At 34.3% G+C, this 20,484-nt stretch overlaps 2 protein-coding genes across 3 annotated transcripts in view; one reads left to right on the plus strand and one right to left on the minus strand.

Annotated features, from left to right (window-relative positions):
- The window catches only part of LOC149476485 (putative beta-hexosaminidase fdl), a 34,428-nt gene that overhangs the window by 5,040 nt on the left and 8,904 nt on the right, over window positions 1–20,484 (plus strand). The window contains exons 2-7 of the mRNA XM_089711832.1: window positions 4,435–4,651; window positions 5,124–5,432; window positions 5,714–5,825; window positions 13,441–13,587; window positions 15,994–17,331; window positions 19,710–19,810. Coding sequence (XP_089567958.1) covers window positions 4,435–4,651; window positions 5,124–5,432; window positions 5,714–5,825; window positions 13,441–13,587; window positions 15,994–17,331; window positions 19,710–19,810 — 2,224 coding nt within the window. The remainder of the gene's footprint in view (window positions 1–4,434; window positions 4,652–5,123; window positions 5,433–5,713; window positions 5,826–13,440; window positions 13,588–15,993; window positions 17,332–19,709; window positions 19,811–20,484) is intronic.
- Window positions 6,639–13,312, minus strand: LOC149476486 (uncharacterized). 2 transcript variants are annotated; one of them, XM_089711737.1, is made up of 3 exons: window positions 12,850–13,312; window positions 12,102–12,408; window positions 6,639–11,747 (listed from the first exon to the last, which is right to left on the minus strand). In XM_089711737.1, exons 1-3 carry the CDS (start codon window positions 12,867–12,869, stop codon window positions 7,179–7,181), a joined length of 4,896 nt encoding a protein of 1,631 aa, XP_089567863.1. In that variant the 5' UTR covers window positions 12,870–13,312; the 3' UTR covers window positions 6,639–7,178. The 2 variants fall into 2 exon arrangements, with proteins under 2 accessions (XP_089567863.1, XP_089567864.1); XM_089711738.1 differs by having other exon boundaries at window positions 12,485–13,312.

The raw sequence follows: 20,484 nt of genomic DNA on the forward strand, positions 1-20,484 counted from the left end.
ATCCTTTCGCGCCATTCCGGGGCGGATGCCTGATCACAAAAAAGGTCTTGTTCCATCGTTACAATATTGTGTTCACTGAAAAATGTTTCATATTGGTTGAGATGGTTGTTAATCAATTTAATAAAAAATTGAGAGGATGCGGGGTCGAGTCCCGCCTCGTGATCGAATTTTTTCTATTCTTTATAAAAATACAGGTCCTACTAATATTATATGTACAAGATATTCACCAGTTTTAATAGATAATCTAATCTAATATCTATCTAATAAATATTATAAAGGCGAAAGTTTGTAAGGATGTATGGATGTATGGATGTATGGATGTATGGATGTATGGATGTTTGTTACTCTTTCACGTAAAAACTACTGAACCGATTACAATGAAATTTAGCACACATATAGAGGGTAACTTGGATTAACACATAGGATAGTTTTTATCCCGGAAATCCCACGGGAACGGGAACTATGCGGGTTTTCCTTTGCAAACGCGGGCGAAGCCGCGGGCGGAAATCTAGTTAAATATACATTCAAACAATATTTTTGTAAAGTAGAGGCATCATATGAATACTTTTAGAATTGTAATATGTATTACATACGTTCTTACTATCTAATAAATAACATACTTTTTTTAGTTGACAAAAATGTATCTCTCGTATGCTCAGTTCCAAGAAAGCCTATCGAGTACTATGATTTTTCTACATTAATTTGACCTCTACCTTAAAGATTTAAGGATACTAACTAGGTTATTCCCAGATTAAAAGACAGTTTCCGTGAAACGCCTTAATCCTTGACTTCGGGTTTTAACGAGACAAAGAAATTAAAAAAACTCATAATTCTTAGAAATTGTTCTTGCGTGATTTGATCTGCCTATTTAATGACACTTTTCCTTAATGTTTTGATAATAATTTCCTTCCTTGTAGCTTTCCTTTCCTTGTTATAGAACCAGATTTTTACTGGTTAGCTTAACATGTTTTCATTTATGTACAGTTATTCCAGAGTACATTGTAAACAAACACACAATATTCTTAATATAAAGTCAAGTCGCTGTCCAAAACGGTAAAAAAAATTGGGTTATCATATAAAGCATTTCTTTATTTATTACGTAAACATCATCATCAGCCCATAATATACGTTCCCACTGCTGGGACACGGGCCTATGAGGGTACAGGCCATAATCCACCACGCTGGCCAAGTGCGGGCAGATGTTACATGTCGTCGAACTTTTGATTCTTCGACATGTCGTTTTTTTCACGATATTTTTTCAATGTCTCATATACTATATCTATACTAATATTATAAAGGTGAAGAGTTTGTTTGTTTGAACGCGCTAATCTTAGGAACTGGTCTGATTTGTAAAATTCTAATATCGGGCAATGCGGGTAAAACCGCGGGGCACAGCTAGTCATATTATATGTGCCATGTTGAGTGTGGCAAAATTCAAATAATTTTTATATTTTTTTATATTTGCTCCATCTCATCGTGAACATACAAAAATATATATTGACATACAGATAAAAATAATCAAACTGTTTCTATGTTACTTATCGAATCTAATGACCTCTAATTTCGGTTATTATATAACTTAGTGTACCGTAATCAAGCTATTGTTACGTTATGTCGGTCAAGTTTAAGTTACCTTCTCTTTGTTAGTTATTACATTTTAACTGACTAAAAATCGAGGTTAGATACACGTTATTGGGTGTCAAATTGTAATTAGTTTAACTGTTAATTAATAAAAGTATTATTTCATTAGATAACAACACAAATTAATTAATAGTTTATATACTTTTATCCTACTAATATTATAAATGCGAATGTTTGGGGATGGATGGATGGATGAATGTTTGTTATTCTTTCACGCTAATACTACTGAACCAATTACAATCAAATTTGGTATGTAAGTAGCTGAAGACCCACAATAGGACTACTTTTTATCCCGGAAATCCCACAGGAACGGGAAACTATGCGGGGGGCTTTGGAAACGCGGGCGAAGCCGCGTTCATAAATCTAGTACATAGTACCATGTAGTACGAAAGTTTTGATGTATGTTCACTATTTAATCATGCCTCATGGGAAAACTGCTGAATAGGTTTTGATGAAACTTGCAGTGTTGTAGCTGAGTTTTATTCTATAGGTATATATAAATAATTTATTTATTCAACAGCATGACTGTGTCGTTGACTTTCCTGTTAAGTTAAAATTAACCTGTGGTTGGTGAGGGTATGTTATAAAAAGATTTTGAGTTTGTCGTTTGTAAGTTATCTACTCAATATTTTCAAATACATGTACATACTATTTATTATCTACTAGCTGTGCCGCGCGGTTTCACGCGCGTGGCTCCGCTCCTGTTGGTCTTAGCGTGATGATATATATTTAGCCTATTGCCTTCCTCTATAAATGGGCTATCTAACACCGAAAGAATTTTTCAAATCGGACCAGTCGTTCCCGAGATTAGCGCGTTCAAACAAACAAACTCTTCAGCTTTATAATATTAGTATAGATTAGAAAGTAAGATTAGGTCAGATTATATTGAATTTTAAAAAGTAAAATTCCAATAAATAATCAAAAAGCTATTAATCTCTTTATAATGTCAGTATAGATTTTCAAATCATTTTTTTCTTATCAAGTGGCGTTTAATATTTTATATTATGTAATAATAAAAAATAGTTTTGTAACATAAATACTTTATATAAATATGTAGTTAATCGATTTCTAATTACTTCACTGGGGGCAGTACATTTTACTAAACGTTATGAAATTTTTAACAATAAAACCCATTAGGAATTAATTACGAAAAGTCACATTTTATAGTGATATGAGATAACAATTTAACTGAAGTAAACTTTAATTTTATTATTTACTAGATTTCCGCCCGCGGCTTCGCCCGCTTTGTCTAAATTATATACTTACTAAAACCTTCTTAATGAAACACTATTAAAAAAAACCGTATCAAATCCGTTGCGTAGTTTTAAAAATTTATGCATACATAGGGAAATATCGACAAAGAAAGTGACTTTGTTTGATACTATATAATATAGATAAAATTTAGGATCTAAGAAGCAGGCTTACTTTAAACGCATACCTTCTTTAAATAACATAGCAGCAAAATCACAAGCAAAATATATTAAAATAAATCGCATCATATACAACCTGAAAGAAGACAGTCAAAGACTTTCCGTTCTCTTCTATAAAATCTATGATAATAGACATGACGTTGTCTAATAAAATTGTTTACAAAAATGTATTCAGACGAGGCATCATGTTCGGATTGCAAATTGGAGTTAATTGAAAGGAAATGGACTGAAGTTTTACTTAGCTGGGTTAGTTTTTAACTATGTAAATGGGAGTATAATTTTAGTATGCACTAGCTTACCGCCCGCGGCTTCGCCCGCTTTGTCTAAAACCTAATAAATTATATACTAAAACCTTCCTCTTGAATCACTCTATCTATTAAAAAAACCGCATCAAAATCTGTTGCGTAGTTTTAAAGATTTAAGCATACAAAGGGACATAGGGACAGAGAAAGCGACTTTGTTTTAACTTTTATACTATGTAGTGATGTTACTGTAGTTTTCCAAGGGAATGTGTATTTTTAATTACTATCTTTCCCTGGTTTTCGCCCGATTTTACCGCCCTAGCTCAGCGTATAATATTTTCTTTTATATACAAAAAGAATATCGATGTCATAGTTTTTTGTTATAGTGCATTAAGTAATAAAGTTCTATCAAATTATATTCTTTCATTGAGACTAATAACTTTGAGAATTTTGTTATTAAAATTTTCATTCTTTATGCGAATATTTTACCTTAAAAACATAAATTTATTAGAAATAGGAAATATACGTAATAAATTTTGAAATCTTTTTAAATTATAACAACATGCAATTCTGTTCCGATTAAAATATTAAATAAATTGACGGTAGTTCAACAATTTATACAATTTTCATCTTTCATTGACGGTAGTTCAATAAATAATTATAACCTCATTCTTCCTATATAATGTTTACAGTTAAATAAATGCGTGTATCAAAAGGATGAAGTAATTGACTTAAATTTGAGAAACTTGGTGGAAATAATAAAAAGATACAAAGAAGATATTTGTTCTGATGACCTGAACAGAGCACTGCTGTGTACTGATGATTTAGAACCTTATATTGGTTATAAATATCCAATATTACGACTCAGGTATGTTATTCATATAAATAAATTAAAGTGTCCGTCTGTCTTTTGAAAATAAATACGTTTTTCGTAGTGTTTATTATTTAACTTTGTCGTTAAAAGGACGTTTGAAAACTGTTTTATATGTCCGTTTATTTGCTGGTTCGTAATGACTGAACCGATTTCTATACTTAAGATTAATATACTTAGTAAGATTTGTTCCTCCTTAACGAAGATAACGTCACAATTCACCACAAGTATTATTACAAAACTTATTTCTAACAGAGATTTATACGAAGCCTCAGACCAACCAAAGAAAGTCTACATCATGACATCCATACTCCTCTTTCATTGCTGCATCAACTCACAAAATGGTCAAGTAGAGAAAGATATTTGTGAGAAACTTACTATTGAAGAACAAGAAATTATTCTCAAATTCTGTGAAACATTAAGTGAAATGGAAGCTACTGTTAATAATGTTGATACAGCTATTAAAGGTAATGACTTAATGTGCCCTAATTGAAGTTTGTGGTCAAAAATCGACCTTGTAACTAACGACCTATCACTTGCGTTCCGTAGTGCACGTTGAAACGTTCGACAAATCCGCATTGAGATACATATTGATATGTATATTGTATAGTAATAATTATCGAAATATGTAAAGGAAAAGGATCTATAATATGTATGAAATGAGCCGCTATAACCTTAGTAAATCGCACTCAAAATTTATTTAATTTCAACCAACTTTAATAATTTTTAATCTCAGTTTGACTTTTTTCTCTTCATTTGCGTCTATTAACATAATAACGTTTTGTTTTCACTATATTTTTAATTCGATAGCCATGATACTAGTGCATACAGATTTAATTCCAAATCTCATCTTTTCTCATTTCGCATCTGCTTCATAATTTAAGCTTTCCTTGATATCATCATATATCATATCATTATTGACTTGTCCTTGTTTTACAGAAGCCTGCGACTGTAAAAGCAAAACCAAAGACACACATCTACCCGACATGGACACATCCCAATCAACAATGCCCTTGTCATCATCCGACACACTGAAACCTAAAAAGCCCACTTTAACTTTCAAATCCTCAATAACTGTATTACCTTCTGTAATAACTGACGCATCTTTATCTCGATCGTCATTTGATGTATATTCTGATGTTAATTATAAATCGTATGGGAAGGTGAATGTTAGTGATGTTATGGTGTCCTTCGATTCGAAGGATACCGTTGAGTTCAGGCCGCAAGGCTTGCAGGATAGTTTTGAAAGTAAGTTTATTAATTATTATTACAGTGTTATTGTTTTTTCTTCTAATAACAATTGCAATTAAAGTGATTTAAGATCTTATGATCTACTATTTTGTCAAAATGTAAGCTAGCGCTATATCTAGGTGAATAATAAAAATATAATTTAGAAACAGAACAGGAACATATTTTCCAACTAGCTAATAAATATCACCTATATGACTTTTTTATATTTCCCATTGTATATATGCTATAAACTATAAAGTATAAACTAAATAAAATATATTATCACAAACGTTTTCAAGGACCAAATTGCAAAGTGGACTGCAACTGTGTAAGATGCAGCACGTCGACCTCAGACTGCGTGGATCCTGGAAGTTCTGTGGACAAGTGTCCACCTGAGGAGGAACACGTTGAGTTGAGTTCAGTTATACAGTAGACCCGCGGTATTCCGACAATCGTTTTGCAGGGCAGTGTTGGAGTATCGAATTTGTTCGATTATGCCTATAGATCCCTCTGTAGTCCGGATGTTTTTACGCAAGTGCATGTTGTGTATGGGAATTAAAACAATATCTTCCAGTAAGAGCACAGTAGTGGTGGCACGTTTTTTTGTACATGTTGTACACTGTTCAATAATGCATAATCGACGCGAAAATTGTCAAAAAATAGGTACTGAATACCTATTTTTTGACAATTTTCATGTTACACACATTATAGATATGTCGGATTACAGGGGGCGACGGATAGGCCAGGGGCCGGAGTAACGCGGGTCTACTGTAGTAATGTTGAGTTCAGTTTGAGTGTTTGCAATAACTTCAGAAATTATTATTTTTTTATGTCACAGCAAATTAAGGGGCAGGTGGGCCACATGATGATGTTAGGTCGTCAAACACTAGGTTGAATTTTATGGTATTGGGCAGTCTATAAAAGCTATAGGAGGCTATAGGTTATTAATGAAATGAGTTTGAGTGTCTGTTAACGGTATCTCATAAAGTACTAGATTAAGTTGAATGATGATGGGTGGTTTATAAAATAATGTAATGTGTTAAATTTTGCAAAAGTGAGAATATTCTTTTGGGGAACAGACGAAGTTGTGTTGGTCAGGTGGTCTATTATTAAATTGTTCATCAATTAGGTACAAAAATATATAATAATGAATTAGTTGTTAGTTCAAACATAGTGTACAATTTTCTAACTAAGGTGAATGGAAATAAAACAAATTATTGTGCACAAAGATCATTTTAATGAAGACAACAAAACACTTATACAATTTGCAGAAAGAATTTCAATAGCGCCATTCAATGAGCGCGTGGCGCCATCTAATGTTAAACTTAGTACTATAACATATTTACTTATGCAACTTAAACATACCGCCCCCCATGGACCTAGTCCATAAAACAAAACTTAATGTTGATTGACAATTAAAATACATGTGTTGTAATACATTTAAACCCTTTACCAGTAACACAATATTATTATACATCTATAAAGAAACATAAATTTATTATTTAGCATTGCTATAGCATCACTTAGTAAGCCAATTTTAACTTAAACCATAATACATACTAGTATTTCATAAATACCTAAAATATTTCAATACTTTGTTGTTGCTATAATTTATTACGTTTAATTATTTAATATGATTTTGTTACAGTTAATTTGTCTTTTAGATTTAAATTTGTTAGTGCAAAAAAAAATGTGCAGCGTTTATTTTCACTTAGTACTTAAGGCAAATCACGAATATGAAAGGTAAGTTACAATTGTATATAATCACTCTGAATTTGGAATAAATATTAGTTTGGACAGAGGACGTTTGATAATGTGGCCCTTACATTTGAGGCTGCAAACGCGTGTAACCCCATCATGCCCAGGATGCTTCTCTACGATCACTCCATACAGCCATCGAGCGGGAGGTAATCCGTCTTCCTTTATTAGAACTAAATCTCCCACATTCGGTTCCGGAATACGACATCTCCATTTGTAGCGTTGTTGCAGTTGGGTGAGGTATTCCTCAGTCCATCTGCGCCAGAAGGTTTGTGTCATTCTTTGTGTGAGATGCCATCGCTTCAAATTAGTAACATTTGCCTTCTCATAATTGTCGTCTGGAACCAACACAAGAGGCTCACCTACTAAAAAGTGACCTGGCGTCAGCGGACAGGGATCTTGTGGGTCACTTGTGAGCTGCGAAATAGGCCTTGAATTGAGGCATGCCTCAATTTGAGCGAGAGTGGTGGACATCTCTTCGAATGTAAGTGTGGCATTTCCCACAATTCTGGCCAAATGGAATTTAATTGACTTTACAGCCGCCTCCCACAATCCTCCGAAATTTGGTGAATGAGGCGGAATGAAATGCCAATCCGTTCCATTTGACGCTAACCAGTCGGCGATTTCGGTGGCAACAATCGAGCTCTCGATGTCGAATAACTCAGTGAGTTGTCGAGCTGCACCCACAAATGTTGTGCCATTGTCGCTCCACATTTCTGTGACATGCCCGCGCCTAGCAACTAGTCTTTTAAAGGCTGCTATGAAAGCCTCTGCCGTCATGTCACTGACCACTTCTAAGTGTACCGCCTTTGTTGACATGCAAACGAACACACAAATGTAACCCTTTGTTGCATGATGACCCCTTCCCTTTGTAGCTCTTATGGCTATTGGACCGGCATAATCCACTCCCGTTTTGCTGAATGGGCGATGTGATGTTACTCTGACTGTCGGTAATTGACCCATCATTGGCTGATTATTTTGATTTGAATATCGCGTGCAAGTTACACATCTTCTTACAAACTGGCGAACCAATCCCTTGGCACCAATAATCCAATACATGGACCGCAAATAATTAAGCATTATCTGCGGACCTCCGTGCAATGTGCTTACATGAGCTTCGTCAATAAGTAATTTTGTGAAGTGCGATTTATGGGGAATTATGATTGGATGTTTCATATCCTCATTGAAAACAGAATTATTGAGACGACCACCAACTCTCAAAATTTGATGATCATCGAGATACGGATCCAGCGAAATGAGCGTGCTCTTCCGATGGACCATCTGCGAAGACGACAAACTCCGAATTTCCTCGGTAAAATATTTTCTTTGGCACATTTTTATGCAGGTACGTAATGACTCCTTTATTTCACTCGCTGATAACCTATTTACTAGATGTGTATTCTTCTTCTCAGATTTTCTCCAACGCAGTGTTCTTCGACAGAATGCAATCACCCGGGTAAGTTTTTTCAGTGAAGAAAACTTTGAAAGCAATTCTTCAGCATCATCATCGTCAGTAACAACTAGGTTGCACTTCCGGTTTGATGGTTTTTCTTCAAGGTGAGTATCCTTTAAAATGGTTTTATTGTATTTTATCTCAAACTTGTGTAAATAATCGGGTCCTTTTTTCCAGAGATCATTACAAACCAATTCACTAGACAGAAGACCCCGCGACGCGCTATCTGCAGGATTGTCTTCGCTGGAAACATGAGACCATTGATTGCCGTCCATTGAAGTTAAAATATCAGAAACCCTATTTGCAACAAATGTTTTCCATCTACTTGGATGGCTACTAAGCCATGCGAGTACAATGGTTGAGTCTGTCCAAGCATGAATGTTATTCTTTGAAACATTCAATACATTGCTTACTTCGTGTAGCAATTTTGATAGTAAGACTGCCCCACACAATTCCAGGCGGGGTATTGAAATCTGCTTTATCGGTGCTACACGAGTTTTAGACGTAACGAGATGAACATGAATATTTCTATTTTTATCAACAACTCTAGCATAAACGACGGCTGCATACGCCAAGTTGGAAGCATCTGAAAAGCCATGGAGTTCCAAAACCAAGTCACCCTTATTGAGTTGCATCCAACGAGGAATTACGAAAGACTCCAGATTGATTAAGTCCTCTCTAAAACTTAACCATTCCTCTAGTAACTGGGGACTCAATTGAGTATCCCAATCTATACCTGACAGCCATAGCCTTTGAATAAAGATTTTAGCCTTCGTTACAACCGGTGCTATCCAGCCTAAAGGATCGAATAATTTAGCAATATCGGATATAACTCGTCGTTTCGTCACCAAATTATTACCCAGGGTTGGTAACTTCACCTTAAAATGAAAATTATCCATTTCTCTGTTCCATGCTATTCCTAAAATCTTAGTAATTTCGTCAATCTTGATCTCGAGGTTTGGAGCGTCACTCTTCCCGATGTTCTTTAAAAGTTCCTTACTATTACTGGACCATTTTTGAAGAGGAAATCCTGCACACTTGAGCAATTTAGTCATTTGCGTATAAATTTGCATTCCCTCCTCCACTGTATGACAACCAGTCATTAAATCGTCGACAAAAAAATCAGTAAAAACTCGTTCCGCCGCCGCCGGGAAATTGGACCCTTCATCTCGGGCTACCTGTTGTAGTGCACGAACGGCTAAGTAAGGCGCCGATGAAGTTCCAAAGGTGACCCGTAGCAACCGGAAATGTTGAATCGGATCATCAGGGTTCACGCGCCAGAGAATACGCTGGTAATCAGCGTCTTCGTCCGTCACCTTAACCTGGCGATACATTTTAACTATGTCTGCAACTAATGATATGGGGAAGCAGCGCCATCTCATTACTAAATGTCTCAATTCCGGTTGTAAATTAGGACCTACCATAAGATCACTATTAAGGGATGCCCCATTTGATCCCTTGCATGAGGCGTCAAATACAACCCTGACCTTTGAAGTGTCTTTATCTTCTCGAATTACCGCGTGATGGGGTAAGTATATGGCACCCTGTTTCTCCCCCTTTTTACATAACTCCATGTGACCCATATCCAAGTATTCCTTTATTACCTTGCAATACTCCTCCTTTAAGCCAGGGTTATTAGACAATCGTTTCTCAAGCATTAAAAAACGCCTATATGCAATGATTTCACTTTCACCATACTTAGAAGCAGGGTCATGATCCTTAAATGGAAGTTTGACTATATACCTTCCTGTTTCATCTCGGTTTGTGGTAGCTGCAAATAGCTCTTCACATGCCTTTTCTTCTTCAGTCATCATCTTAATGTGTTGTGTGGGTTCAGATTCTAGTTCCCAAAACAACTTGAGTAAAGCATCATCATTATGCTCACTAATTGTTATGGTATGACAATTAACCCCCTTCTCAGTTTGCTGGTTTGTATTGGAATTATCAATAAATCCAGACAAAATCCAGCCAAATTTAGTGTTTTGTGCTATAAAATTACCACCTACACCATGATGTAAACCTTGCATTAAGATTTTGCAATAAACATCTGCACCTAGAAGTAAATCAATGCCACCTGGAATATTAAATGAAGGGTCAGCTAGCTCTAATTTAGGCAAATCTAGTTGAGAAGTATCCATTACCTCAATTTTATTGTTTGGCAACAAGGTTGTCAACTTATCCAAAACATGGGCCTTAACATTCAATGTAAACTTGGAATCATAACATGATGTAAGACATATATTCACTGATGCCTTAGATATAATTGATTTGCTGTTACCTACACCAGAGATTTTTATTGTTTCCTTAAGCTTCTTAATGCCCAACAACTGAACAGCCGATTCAGTGATAAATGTTGCCTGCGAACCTTGATCTAACAAAGATCTCAAAATGGTAGCTGAACCATCTGAATTTTGTGATCTGACATTCACCAAAGCAGTAGCCAGTAACACGGTATTGCTAAAGGTGGCAACACAACTTGTGACTATATCAGAAGATTCGTTGCAATCTGAATCTATTTCTGATGATGGTGATGCAGCTTCAGTCACGACAGCTACAACCTTACCTGTCTCCATATGTGAATTCATCTTACTGCCCTGTGTTAATTTAGGGTGTAACAATGAATGATGACGTTTCTTACATACACGGCATGTAGTGGACACTGTACATGCATAAGCAGAGTGTTCAGAACTGAAACAGTTGAAGCATAATCGTTGAGTCTGCACAAACTGCCGTCTCACATCAACAGTTTCGTTTGCAAACGCCTTACAATGAGCCAACTTATGTTTTTCAGAACAGAACAAGCATAGACTAGTCGCTATAGTTGTTCCCATAGAGAATTTTGAAGCATTCTGTACGACATTTTGGCCTTTGTCAGGCACTTTATACTCCAGTGACCTAAATCTAGTTTCAAGAAAATCCTCCAACTGCTTGTACTTAGGCAACCCTTCACAAGTTTCACTAACCTTAGACTCCCATTTACTTCTAGATTCCGGATCGAGTTTCTGGCAAATTACATAAATGAGAATTAAATCCCATGAACTGCAGTCAACTCCTATGTTTTGTAAAGATTGTAAGCACTCTCTAGTAGTGTCCAACAACTGTCGAATAGCCATGGCAGATTCCTGCGACAAAGATTTTTGATTCATTAATTTTCTGATAATAGAATTTGCCATAAGCCTTTTGTTGTCATACCTAAGCATCAACCTATCCCAACAAGTTTTATAATTGTCTGCTGTGACACAGATAGATTTTACAAGGTTTGCAGCCTCGCCAGTAAGTGAACCCTTCAAGTAATGTAGTCGCTGAACATCATCGAGCGATGAATTATTATGTATAAGAGATAAAAATAGATCTTTATAATTAGTCCAATCAGAATATTGCCCTGAAAATGAAGTCAAGGCAATTTCAGGCAATTTTACAAACACCTTCCTTGGTTCCTGACAATTTGAACTAACACTTAAATTATTACATTTTACCTTAAACTCGCTTATTTGTTCTTTTAATAATGTTTTATAATTTAAATATTCCTCCTCAACTGTATCATACACTTCACTTTTATTGTACTCTGTTCGTTGGTAGTCTTCTCTTTTCATTTCATATACAATTTTTCTATGAGTATTATGAAATTCATTCCATTGAGATTCTAAATTTTCTAAGCGTGTTTCTAAATAGGACAGAGTCAGACGTTCTTTCGGAGATTTCTTTAAATTAGTTTTACCCTTAACAATTTTAGATGCAAGATCGTCTTGCAATTTAAAATAGTTTTCAGCCATTTTAATAACACTGCAACAATAATAAATATAACAATTAAATACGTAAACAACAATACGTGCGGATAACCTTAAATTTACCTACTCACGTGTTTCTAACAATATTTTCTTACAATCCAAAATTATTGCTTCACACATATAACCTTTGTGATAAATTGGGCATAGGTTTCCCGTCACTCCACTTTTTTACGACTATTCTAAGTTAATGCAAACACGTAAACGAATATAAGTTTTCAAATGATTCACTTTTTCTAAGTTAAATTGACCAACAATATAGAGTTCAAAGTTCAAGTTCAAGTTTTTTTTTGTTCCTTTTTTTTTTTTTTACTGACACTTAAAACGTCACAATCGTGTTCCAGATGACATTTGACAGCAAATGTCAATAATCTTCAATGACAGCAAATGTCAATGATCTTCAATGACAGACTCCAGTCTGCCAAACTTCATACGTCACCTAGGCTGGCTTCTTGTCATATATGAGTGATGACAGATGACAACTGACACCGATCCTGTGCGAAGAGGTGATCCGCTCTGATGTACTGTTCCCTCACGTAGGCAGCTCGATGACTCGGGGGGTGCTCCTCCCGCTCAGCTAAAGCCTCCCGTGCCTTGGATCTTCCAGGTTACCAGGGGTCGCTCTTCGGCCTTCGCTCCAGATTGTGTGCTCCACTTAGCAAACGAGGTGTACTAGTGCACTGTCAACTCTTTGCTTATATCCAGCAAGAAAGGACCATGTACAATTTTCTAACTAAGGTGAATGGAAATAAAACAAATTATTGTGCACAAAGATCATTTTAATGAAGACAACAAAACACTTATACAATTTGCAGAAAGAATTTCAATAGCGCCATTCAATGAGCGCGTGGCGCCATCTAATGTTAAACTTAGTACTATAACATATTTACTTATGCAACTTAAACACATAGGTGAATAGATTGACATTGATTGGCATTCTAACGTTACAATTTTTTAAACAAAATGTTATTAACTTTTGAAAAATTTCCTTGGTAACCGATTTGCCTTCATAGCTCCTTTTTTATCACAGGAAAGAATTCGACAAATGGAAGCTATACACGATAATATCAAGTGTATTGGTGCTAATAATTGCTCTTGTTGTTGTGTTGTGTACGATACCGCTGTGGAAGAGTAAGCCTAAAAAGGAAAAAGTGGTACGCTTGCATGAGGAGACTAGGTAAATTGCAATTCATTTCTTTTCATTACCTGCATTGATATCTAAATCTATAGTTTTAAATAGCAATGCAGGTAGACCGTAGAAGATGCGGCTGCATATTTGATTCGATGTCCCCGAATTTCATTATTTTGTGCTGTTTAATCGATAGCTGGTAGTGGATTTTCTTAACAAACTGCTTTTCTTTTCCAACGAAAATGCGTAGTTTTTGTGAAAATCGAAATTGAAAATGATATTTTTTAAGGTTATTTTTGTACTAAAAACGCAACTTAAAGTAAAATCTTAAGCCATTATAGTATCAAAATGTCTAATTATCACACTCACACGCATTATTTTTAAATATATTTACGTACCTATTACTTTATTTACATAATATTACAATTTATTTTGTTAAAATATTATTTTAAAAATTTAGTATCTGCCAAAAATCGTTCCATATTTTGTATTCACAACAAGCCACAGACAAAATAATGAAATTCGGGGACATCGAATCAAATATATAGCCGAAGAAGCTATACAAATCAAAGAGAAGGCTCTTAGTTCTGCTAGTTATGTATTATAAATTTGTCATGAGATAAAATAATAGTTGCTAAAATTATAAAAAAATATACTTAGCAAAATTGCATTGGCTGACAGTAAGTAAGTAGTTTATACAATTAAACTAGCGGTCCGCCCCGGCTTCGCCCGTGGTACATATGAAAAATAGATGTTGGCCGATTCTCAGACTTACCCGATATGCACAGAAAATTTCATGAGAATCGGTCCACCCGTTTCGGAGGAGTATGCAGACTAACATTGTGACACGAGAATTTTATATATAACATCTATATTTAGCTTAGTAGTTTCTAGAATGGCGTGGTTTAAAAAATAAATGGGACAACTGCAGTTTACATTTTAGGAGCGAAATAATAATTATTTTGGATGATTTATGTGAATATCTAACTTAACATACACAAGCAAAGCTATAAGATTATAGAATCCAATATGACGGCCATGATCAAGTACATAGAGGCGATTATAAAATTCCTAAGGTGTAAAAATCCGGTTAGGTTTCTAAATGGGCAATATGTTTAAGCGGGCTTAGAGATATAATAAGATTCTCTTGGTTCTAACAGTTATGAAGAATTCAGTCGTATTATGTATTTTGTTTTTTTAAGCTTAATTTTAAAGGAGATATTGACAGTTTTACAGTACATTTTATAACTGGCACTAAATATGCCACTAAAGGAAATAATTCATTTAATAACAGTACATAATTACAGTAGCACCTCTATAAGTCGAATGTCAAGGGAGACGCCAAAAAATTCGAGTTATAGAGTTTTCAACTTATGGAGGATTTCGACTTAGGCGGATTTTGATTCGACATAAAGAGTTTGAGGTTTATTCTTATCAATTTTGAGTTACAGAGGTAAAATAAATTAAAATTCAACTTGCAGAGGTCACAAACATGTTTTTATTTATTATAAATCAACATTATTTCAAATCATTTTAAAATAAAAAATATGGCATTAAAAAAGTTAGTATTTTTTTTTTTTGCTTTAGTTAATTTGGTTGTTCTCTAGCATTTTATAATCTATAAAGAGCAGAAAATTCTTCTTTTTCAAAGATACTGGTTTGCTTTATAAAATTTCGTAAGGTATTCAATACGGTTCTTGCCTCTTTGATGGAAACCCATGGAGCGCATGTACTATTCACGTCTTCTATGTCATCTTAATCATTAGTATCGGTTTTCTGAGCTACTGAATCGATAATTTCGTCATCAGATACTTAACGCAAACACGTGTTTCGTGAGTCATAAATTAATTATCGTATACTCCTAAAATGTTTTCTAAGAAACAATAGTGTACTGGTTGTAAAATAAAACGTTGCTATGTTCGAGAATCGAGATACAGAGGTCAAATTTGATTTTTCGAGTTATAGAGTGAAAATATGTACCAAAATGGCTTGGAGGGACTCGGTGATTATTTCGACTAACAGAGGGACAAAATTTCAAGTAATAGAGGTTTTCGGGTTTGAAGGGAAGGGAACAAGACATTTTTTCGAGATTTGGAGGTTTTTGACTTATCGAGGTTCGACTTAACGAGGTGCTACTGTATATTCTACCGAAAATTAATATAATTCATAATTAAATTAATTATATTGACTAGAATAAAATTATGTATTGTTACGAACATAGGTATAAGAATATTGTTACTAACAAGTGGCACGATGTTACAATAAATAATGAATTATTATTTAACATATTTAAGAATAAACAATTGAAAATTTCACAAATGACGATTCATTGATTAATAGTTTCTTTTATTTGTTTATTTTAATTAATTGTCTCTTCTACTATATCTGTTTCGGTTAATTTCATTTCAGTTTATTAATGTTTCTTTAGAGATTACAGTAACCATATATTTACAGTTACTATCTACCAGACTGGCTTTGGAAATGTACAGACGGTTTCTGTGACAAAGTATTTCGTCCAAACACCAATGAAAGCATGTACACCTCTATGAGTCGTTGCAAACTATTATGCTCTGGTCCACAATTATGGCCCCAACCGATCGGCTACACATACTTCAGTAAAACCATTGTTGCCCTGGCAACGAATAAACTAGAATATAAATTCCAATCAGTACCATCAGATGCAGTACATCAATATCTAGCGGAAGCGTTCAAAATATTCCTCAAAGATGTAGCAAGACTGGAAAAGATAGATACGAAATCTAGGAACAAAACAAAAGAACCCGTGAAAAAGATGATAATACAAATTGATGTGGAAAGTGATCCTGATCCAAGGCTTAGATTGAACACAGAAGAAGCGTATACGCTTAAAATTGAAACAATAGATAATCAAGTATTGATCAAAATAAGCGGTGTATCTTTCTGTGGTGTACGACACGGCCTCGAAACATTGAGTCAAATAATACTCCTAGATCAGAGTACTGGAAGTCTAATAACTCTTTCTCATGCGGTTATTAAAGATGCACCTAGCTATAAATATAGGGGACTCATGATTGATACAGCAAGAAATTATATACCAGTTATAGATTTAATGCGAACTATAGATGCAATGGCGATGTGCAAACTAAACACATTTCATTGGAGAATATCAGACGTTACAAGCTTCCCAATGGAGTTATTAAGTGTGTCAGAGTTGAAAGAATTTGGGGCGTATGAAAGATCTATGATTTACACAAGAAAAGACGTTAAATCAATAGTAAAAAGAGCGGGAATTCGTGGTATTAGAGTTCTAATTGAAGTGGCTTTACCAGGCCCTGTCGGGAGACCATGGATGTGGCTACCACAAGCCACTTGTCCAACTAAAGATGAAAATTTTACTTGTAATAATATACCGTGTTTACGCCTTCCAATGCAAGCTTCTGTATTCGACATAATACAGAATATTTACACAGAAATATTAGAACTAACGAACGTTGATGATATTTTCCATTTAAGTGACAGTATGTTTTCTTTTACGCATTGTAATAACTTGCTAGAAGATAGGGAAGGGTTTTTAGATAAAGCGTTATTTCGCTTGAAGATGGCTAATAAAGGTTTTCTTCCAAAATTGCCTATAATCTGGTATTCTAATCATTTGACGAGGGATTTCGAAGCGAGAATTTGGGATAGATTGGGTGTTCAATTGTATCTTTGGGATCAGAATCCGGAGGAGTTTTTGACCAAATTCAAAGTTATACATTCTACAAAATGGGACTTGTCGTGTGAAATGAACAAGCAAAGGTGTATTAAATACAGGTACGTGGAATGAACGTTTTTCTTCGTTTTTTGTAGGATTTTTATTTTTATGTAAAACTAGTGGTCCGCCCCGGCTTCACCCGTGGTATATATTTAGTATCCTATATCCTTCTCCTGGCTCTAAACTACCTCCCTGCCAATTTTCAGCTAAATCGGTTCAGCCATTCTTGAGTTATAAGTGGAGTAACTAACACGACTTTCTTTTATATATATATATAGATTGTATAACACTTTTCACTTTCACGGAGATAGCAAGATCAGGGCAATTGAAAATAGCTGATAATATTAATTCTGAGGAAGCTATAAGCTAGCTGATAATATTCTTCTTTCGTACCCAGTTAATAAAAGGCACTAGTATGGCAAAATATACATAACACTTATTGATAAAAAAACTTTATTTTTTGTATCTGTTAGTCATTACTTTCAATCTTATTCACCTGTGTTCTTACATTTTCTATTACTTCACCATACTATTTCCGTCATAAGTTATTTCACAGCAATTACTTCCATTCATAGCTACATAGACACATCGTATAAAACTAAATGATTCTAATAAGCGAAAGTTACTCGACCATATATTTACAACTACAGTGCTTTGAAAAACTTGTAATAATTAACTACGTGCTATAAGAGCGAATTTACACTTGAAGTGAGGTAAATTACTAGATTATAATAGATTTTGTAAAGAAATATGAAAGTGTGTAAATCCCTTAAGAAGTGGGTTTATCGGTTTGAGTTAGCTGAAACATACATTCAATAAGGAATAAATAAAAAAATAATGTAAAAGAAATTTAAATTGCGATACGATCTATTGGTACTTAATATTATAAAGAAGTTGCATTTATGATTAGGGGAACTGATTTTGATAATTCTTTTACCAATAGAAAGCTACGCTAATTTTTAGTGTAAAACAGATGAAGCCGGAACAAGCGGGTAGTTTTATATTCATTATTATTACTATCTGGATACGTACTAATAGGTATATCCGTTTTTAAAATTCAACTTCGTGACATATTATTAGATTGATTAGCCTATTATCTTAATCTTATCCTGTTAGTTTTATGGTGTTGGATGTTTAATATGGGTACTGGGTATACTAGCTTCAACACACAGATTCTCTTGTGTGAAATACGGATGAAAAGCTATAGACTACAGGTCCATTTTGAAAAGGTTATGGGTCATTTGAACCACCAGGTCTAGAACGATTTAAGAGCATAAAATAATAAGATTCAGCACTATGCTGTCACTTGTAAGCTGTCCAACTGAGTGCAGATGAGAATTCGAAAGTATAGACAAGTACGATCTATGTACAAACGAAATTTCAGCAAAATTCGTTCAGTAGTTTTTGCATGATTTGCCAATATACAGTAATATTGGTGCATGTATAACATAAGATTGAGACTTAAATGAGATTTTTTCAGTCATATAATTATTAATCGATAAGTACCTACATGAGAATTGGCAAATAATACCTTTCCGATGTAGTTTTTCATAGTGTCTGGACAAAAAAGATCAAAGACTATTAAACAACTATGTAAAACCGGATGCATGATTATTCATTTATTTTAATGTAGGCATTGCATAAAGAATTTATAACTAGCTGCACCTCGTGGTTTCGCTTGCGTTGACCTTGGGTAAAAAGTATTCAATATCTAACGTATATCAAGGAAGACAAACTTACAGACTCATTTCCATATTTTTATTAATTGTTTGGATATTTGCAATCCGACACATTATGAAAAGTGAAAATTTGTTAATTATTATGTGTTTTCCCCACTTTTCATGGTACATTCTTATTTCTTATAATCTACTTAGTTAGTCTATTGCAGATTATTACTTCTCAATTACTATAATATATGCACTTAGAAGCAAAAAAATTGATGAAAAATGCAATGCACTTTTTTTAAGTTGCTTAGTAGGTACACACTTTCTCAAGTAGGTAAGTTAGATTCTGTATGCATTTAATTAAAAAAAACAACACATTAATTCATATTTATTTTCGTAAGTAATAGTATAAGTATAGTATAGGTATTGATATTTAGAGTGTGATTTTTATAAACAACTAACTTTAAAAAATAATAAATTATAAACTAAAACCTTCCTCTTGAATCACTCTATCCATTAAAAAAACCGCATCAAAATCCGTTGCGTAGTTTTAAAGATTTAAGCATACATAGGGACATAGGGACAGAGAAAGCGACTTTGTTTTATACTATGTAGTGATGTCACTACCCAATTTCATCAAAATCCTTTACTAGTAGTTTCGTAATTCTCTACCAAAATCCATACGTCCAAACTCGAAACTATTTCTTTTTATGACTTTAATATATTTAATCAGTATAAAAGCCATCTATAACCATTCTATAACCCGTTCCCAGATCTTGGCAAGACATGTACGCGTGGAAATCATGGAGAAACTTGGAGGTTTTCACGATAGAAGGGGGGGAGGCGGTGCTCTGGACGGATCTGGTTGATACCGGTTAGTTCATAGTTAGTAATTGATAGTGAAAGTGACGTCAGAATATATTGATTGATTGATTCATACGATCCAAATAAGAATAGGAATTGCCACTTTGTTCAAAACCTAATCTATTTCTATCTATACTAATATTATAAAGCTGAAGAGTTTGTTTGTTTGAACGCGCTAATCTTAGGAACTAATGGTCCGATTTGAAAAATTATTTCGGTGTTCGATAGCTCATTTATCGAGGAAGGCTATAGGCTATAACTATACCATCACGCTACGACCAACAGGAGACTAAACAGCCACGGGGGTGAAACTAGTATATTACATAAAAATGAATCCATATTCCCCTAGGTCATGGCATCACGCTTAAACGGCTGGACCGATTTTAATAATTCTTATTTTGATGTATTCGTCATTGTTTTGAGTGATGAAGTCACTTGGTCGAGCTTTGATATACCCATTGTTTTATAATGTTGTTGTCTGTAGATCTTTTTACAGTGTCTTTGTACTAATTTTTGTAAATACATAGATATGAACAAGAGGAAGATATTAGAAAATTAGTTTTATTGGTTGCCGGATCGTGTAGTTTAAAATTAGCTGACACTTTAAGAGCCAACAAAACGAGTGAGAGAATTCAAAATTAAGTTTTCCTATTATCTATTGCTGTCGCGTTATGCCTCAAGCCT

Source organism: Colias philodice, chromosome 27 (assembly GCF_061535455.1).
Source record: "Colias philodice isolate Cphi_HAF_F1 chromosome 27, ilColPhil1 Martin Lab GWU primary, whole genome shotgun sequence".
Classification (NCBI taxonomy): domain Eukaryota; kingdom Metazoa; phylum Arthropoda; class Insecta; order Lepidoptera; family Pieridae; genus Colias; species Colias philodice.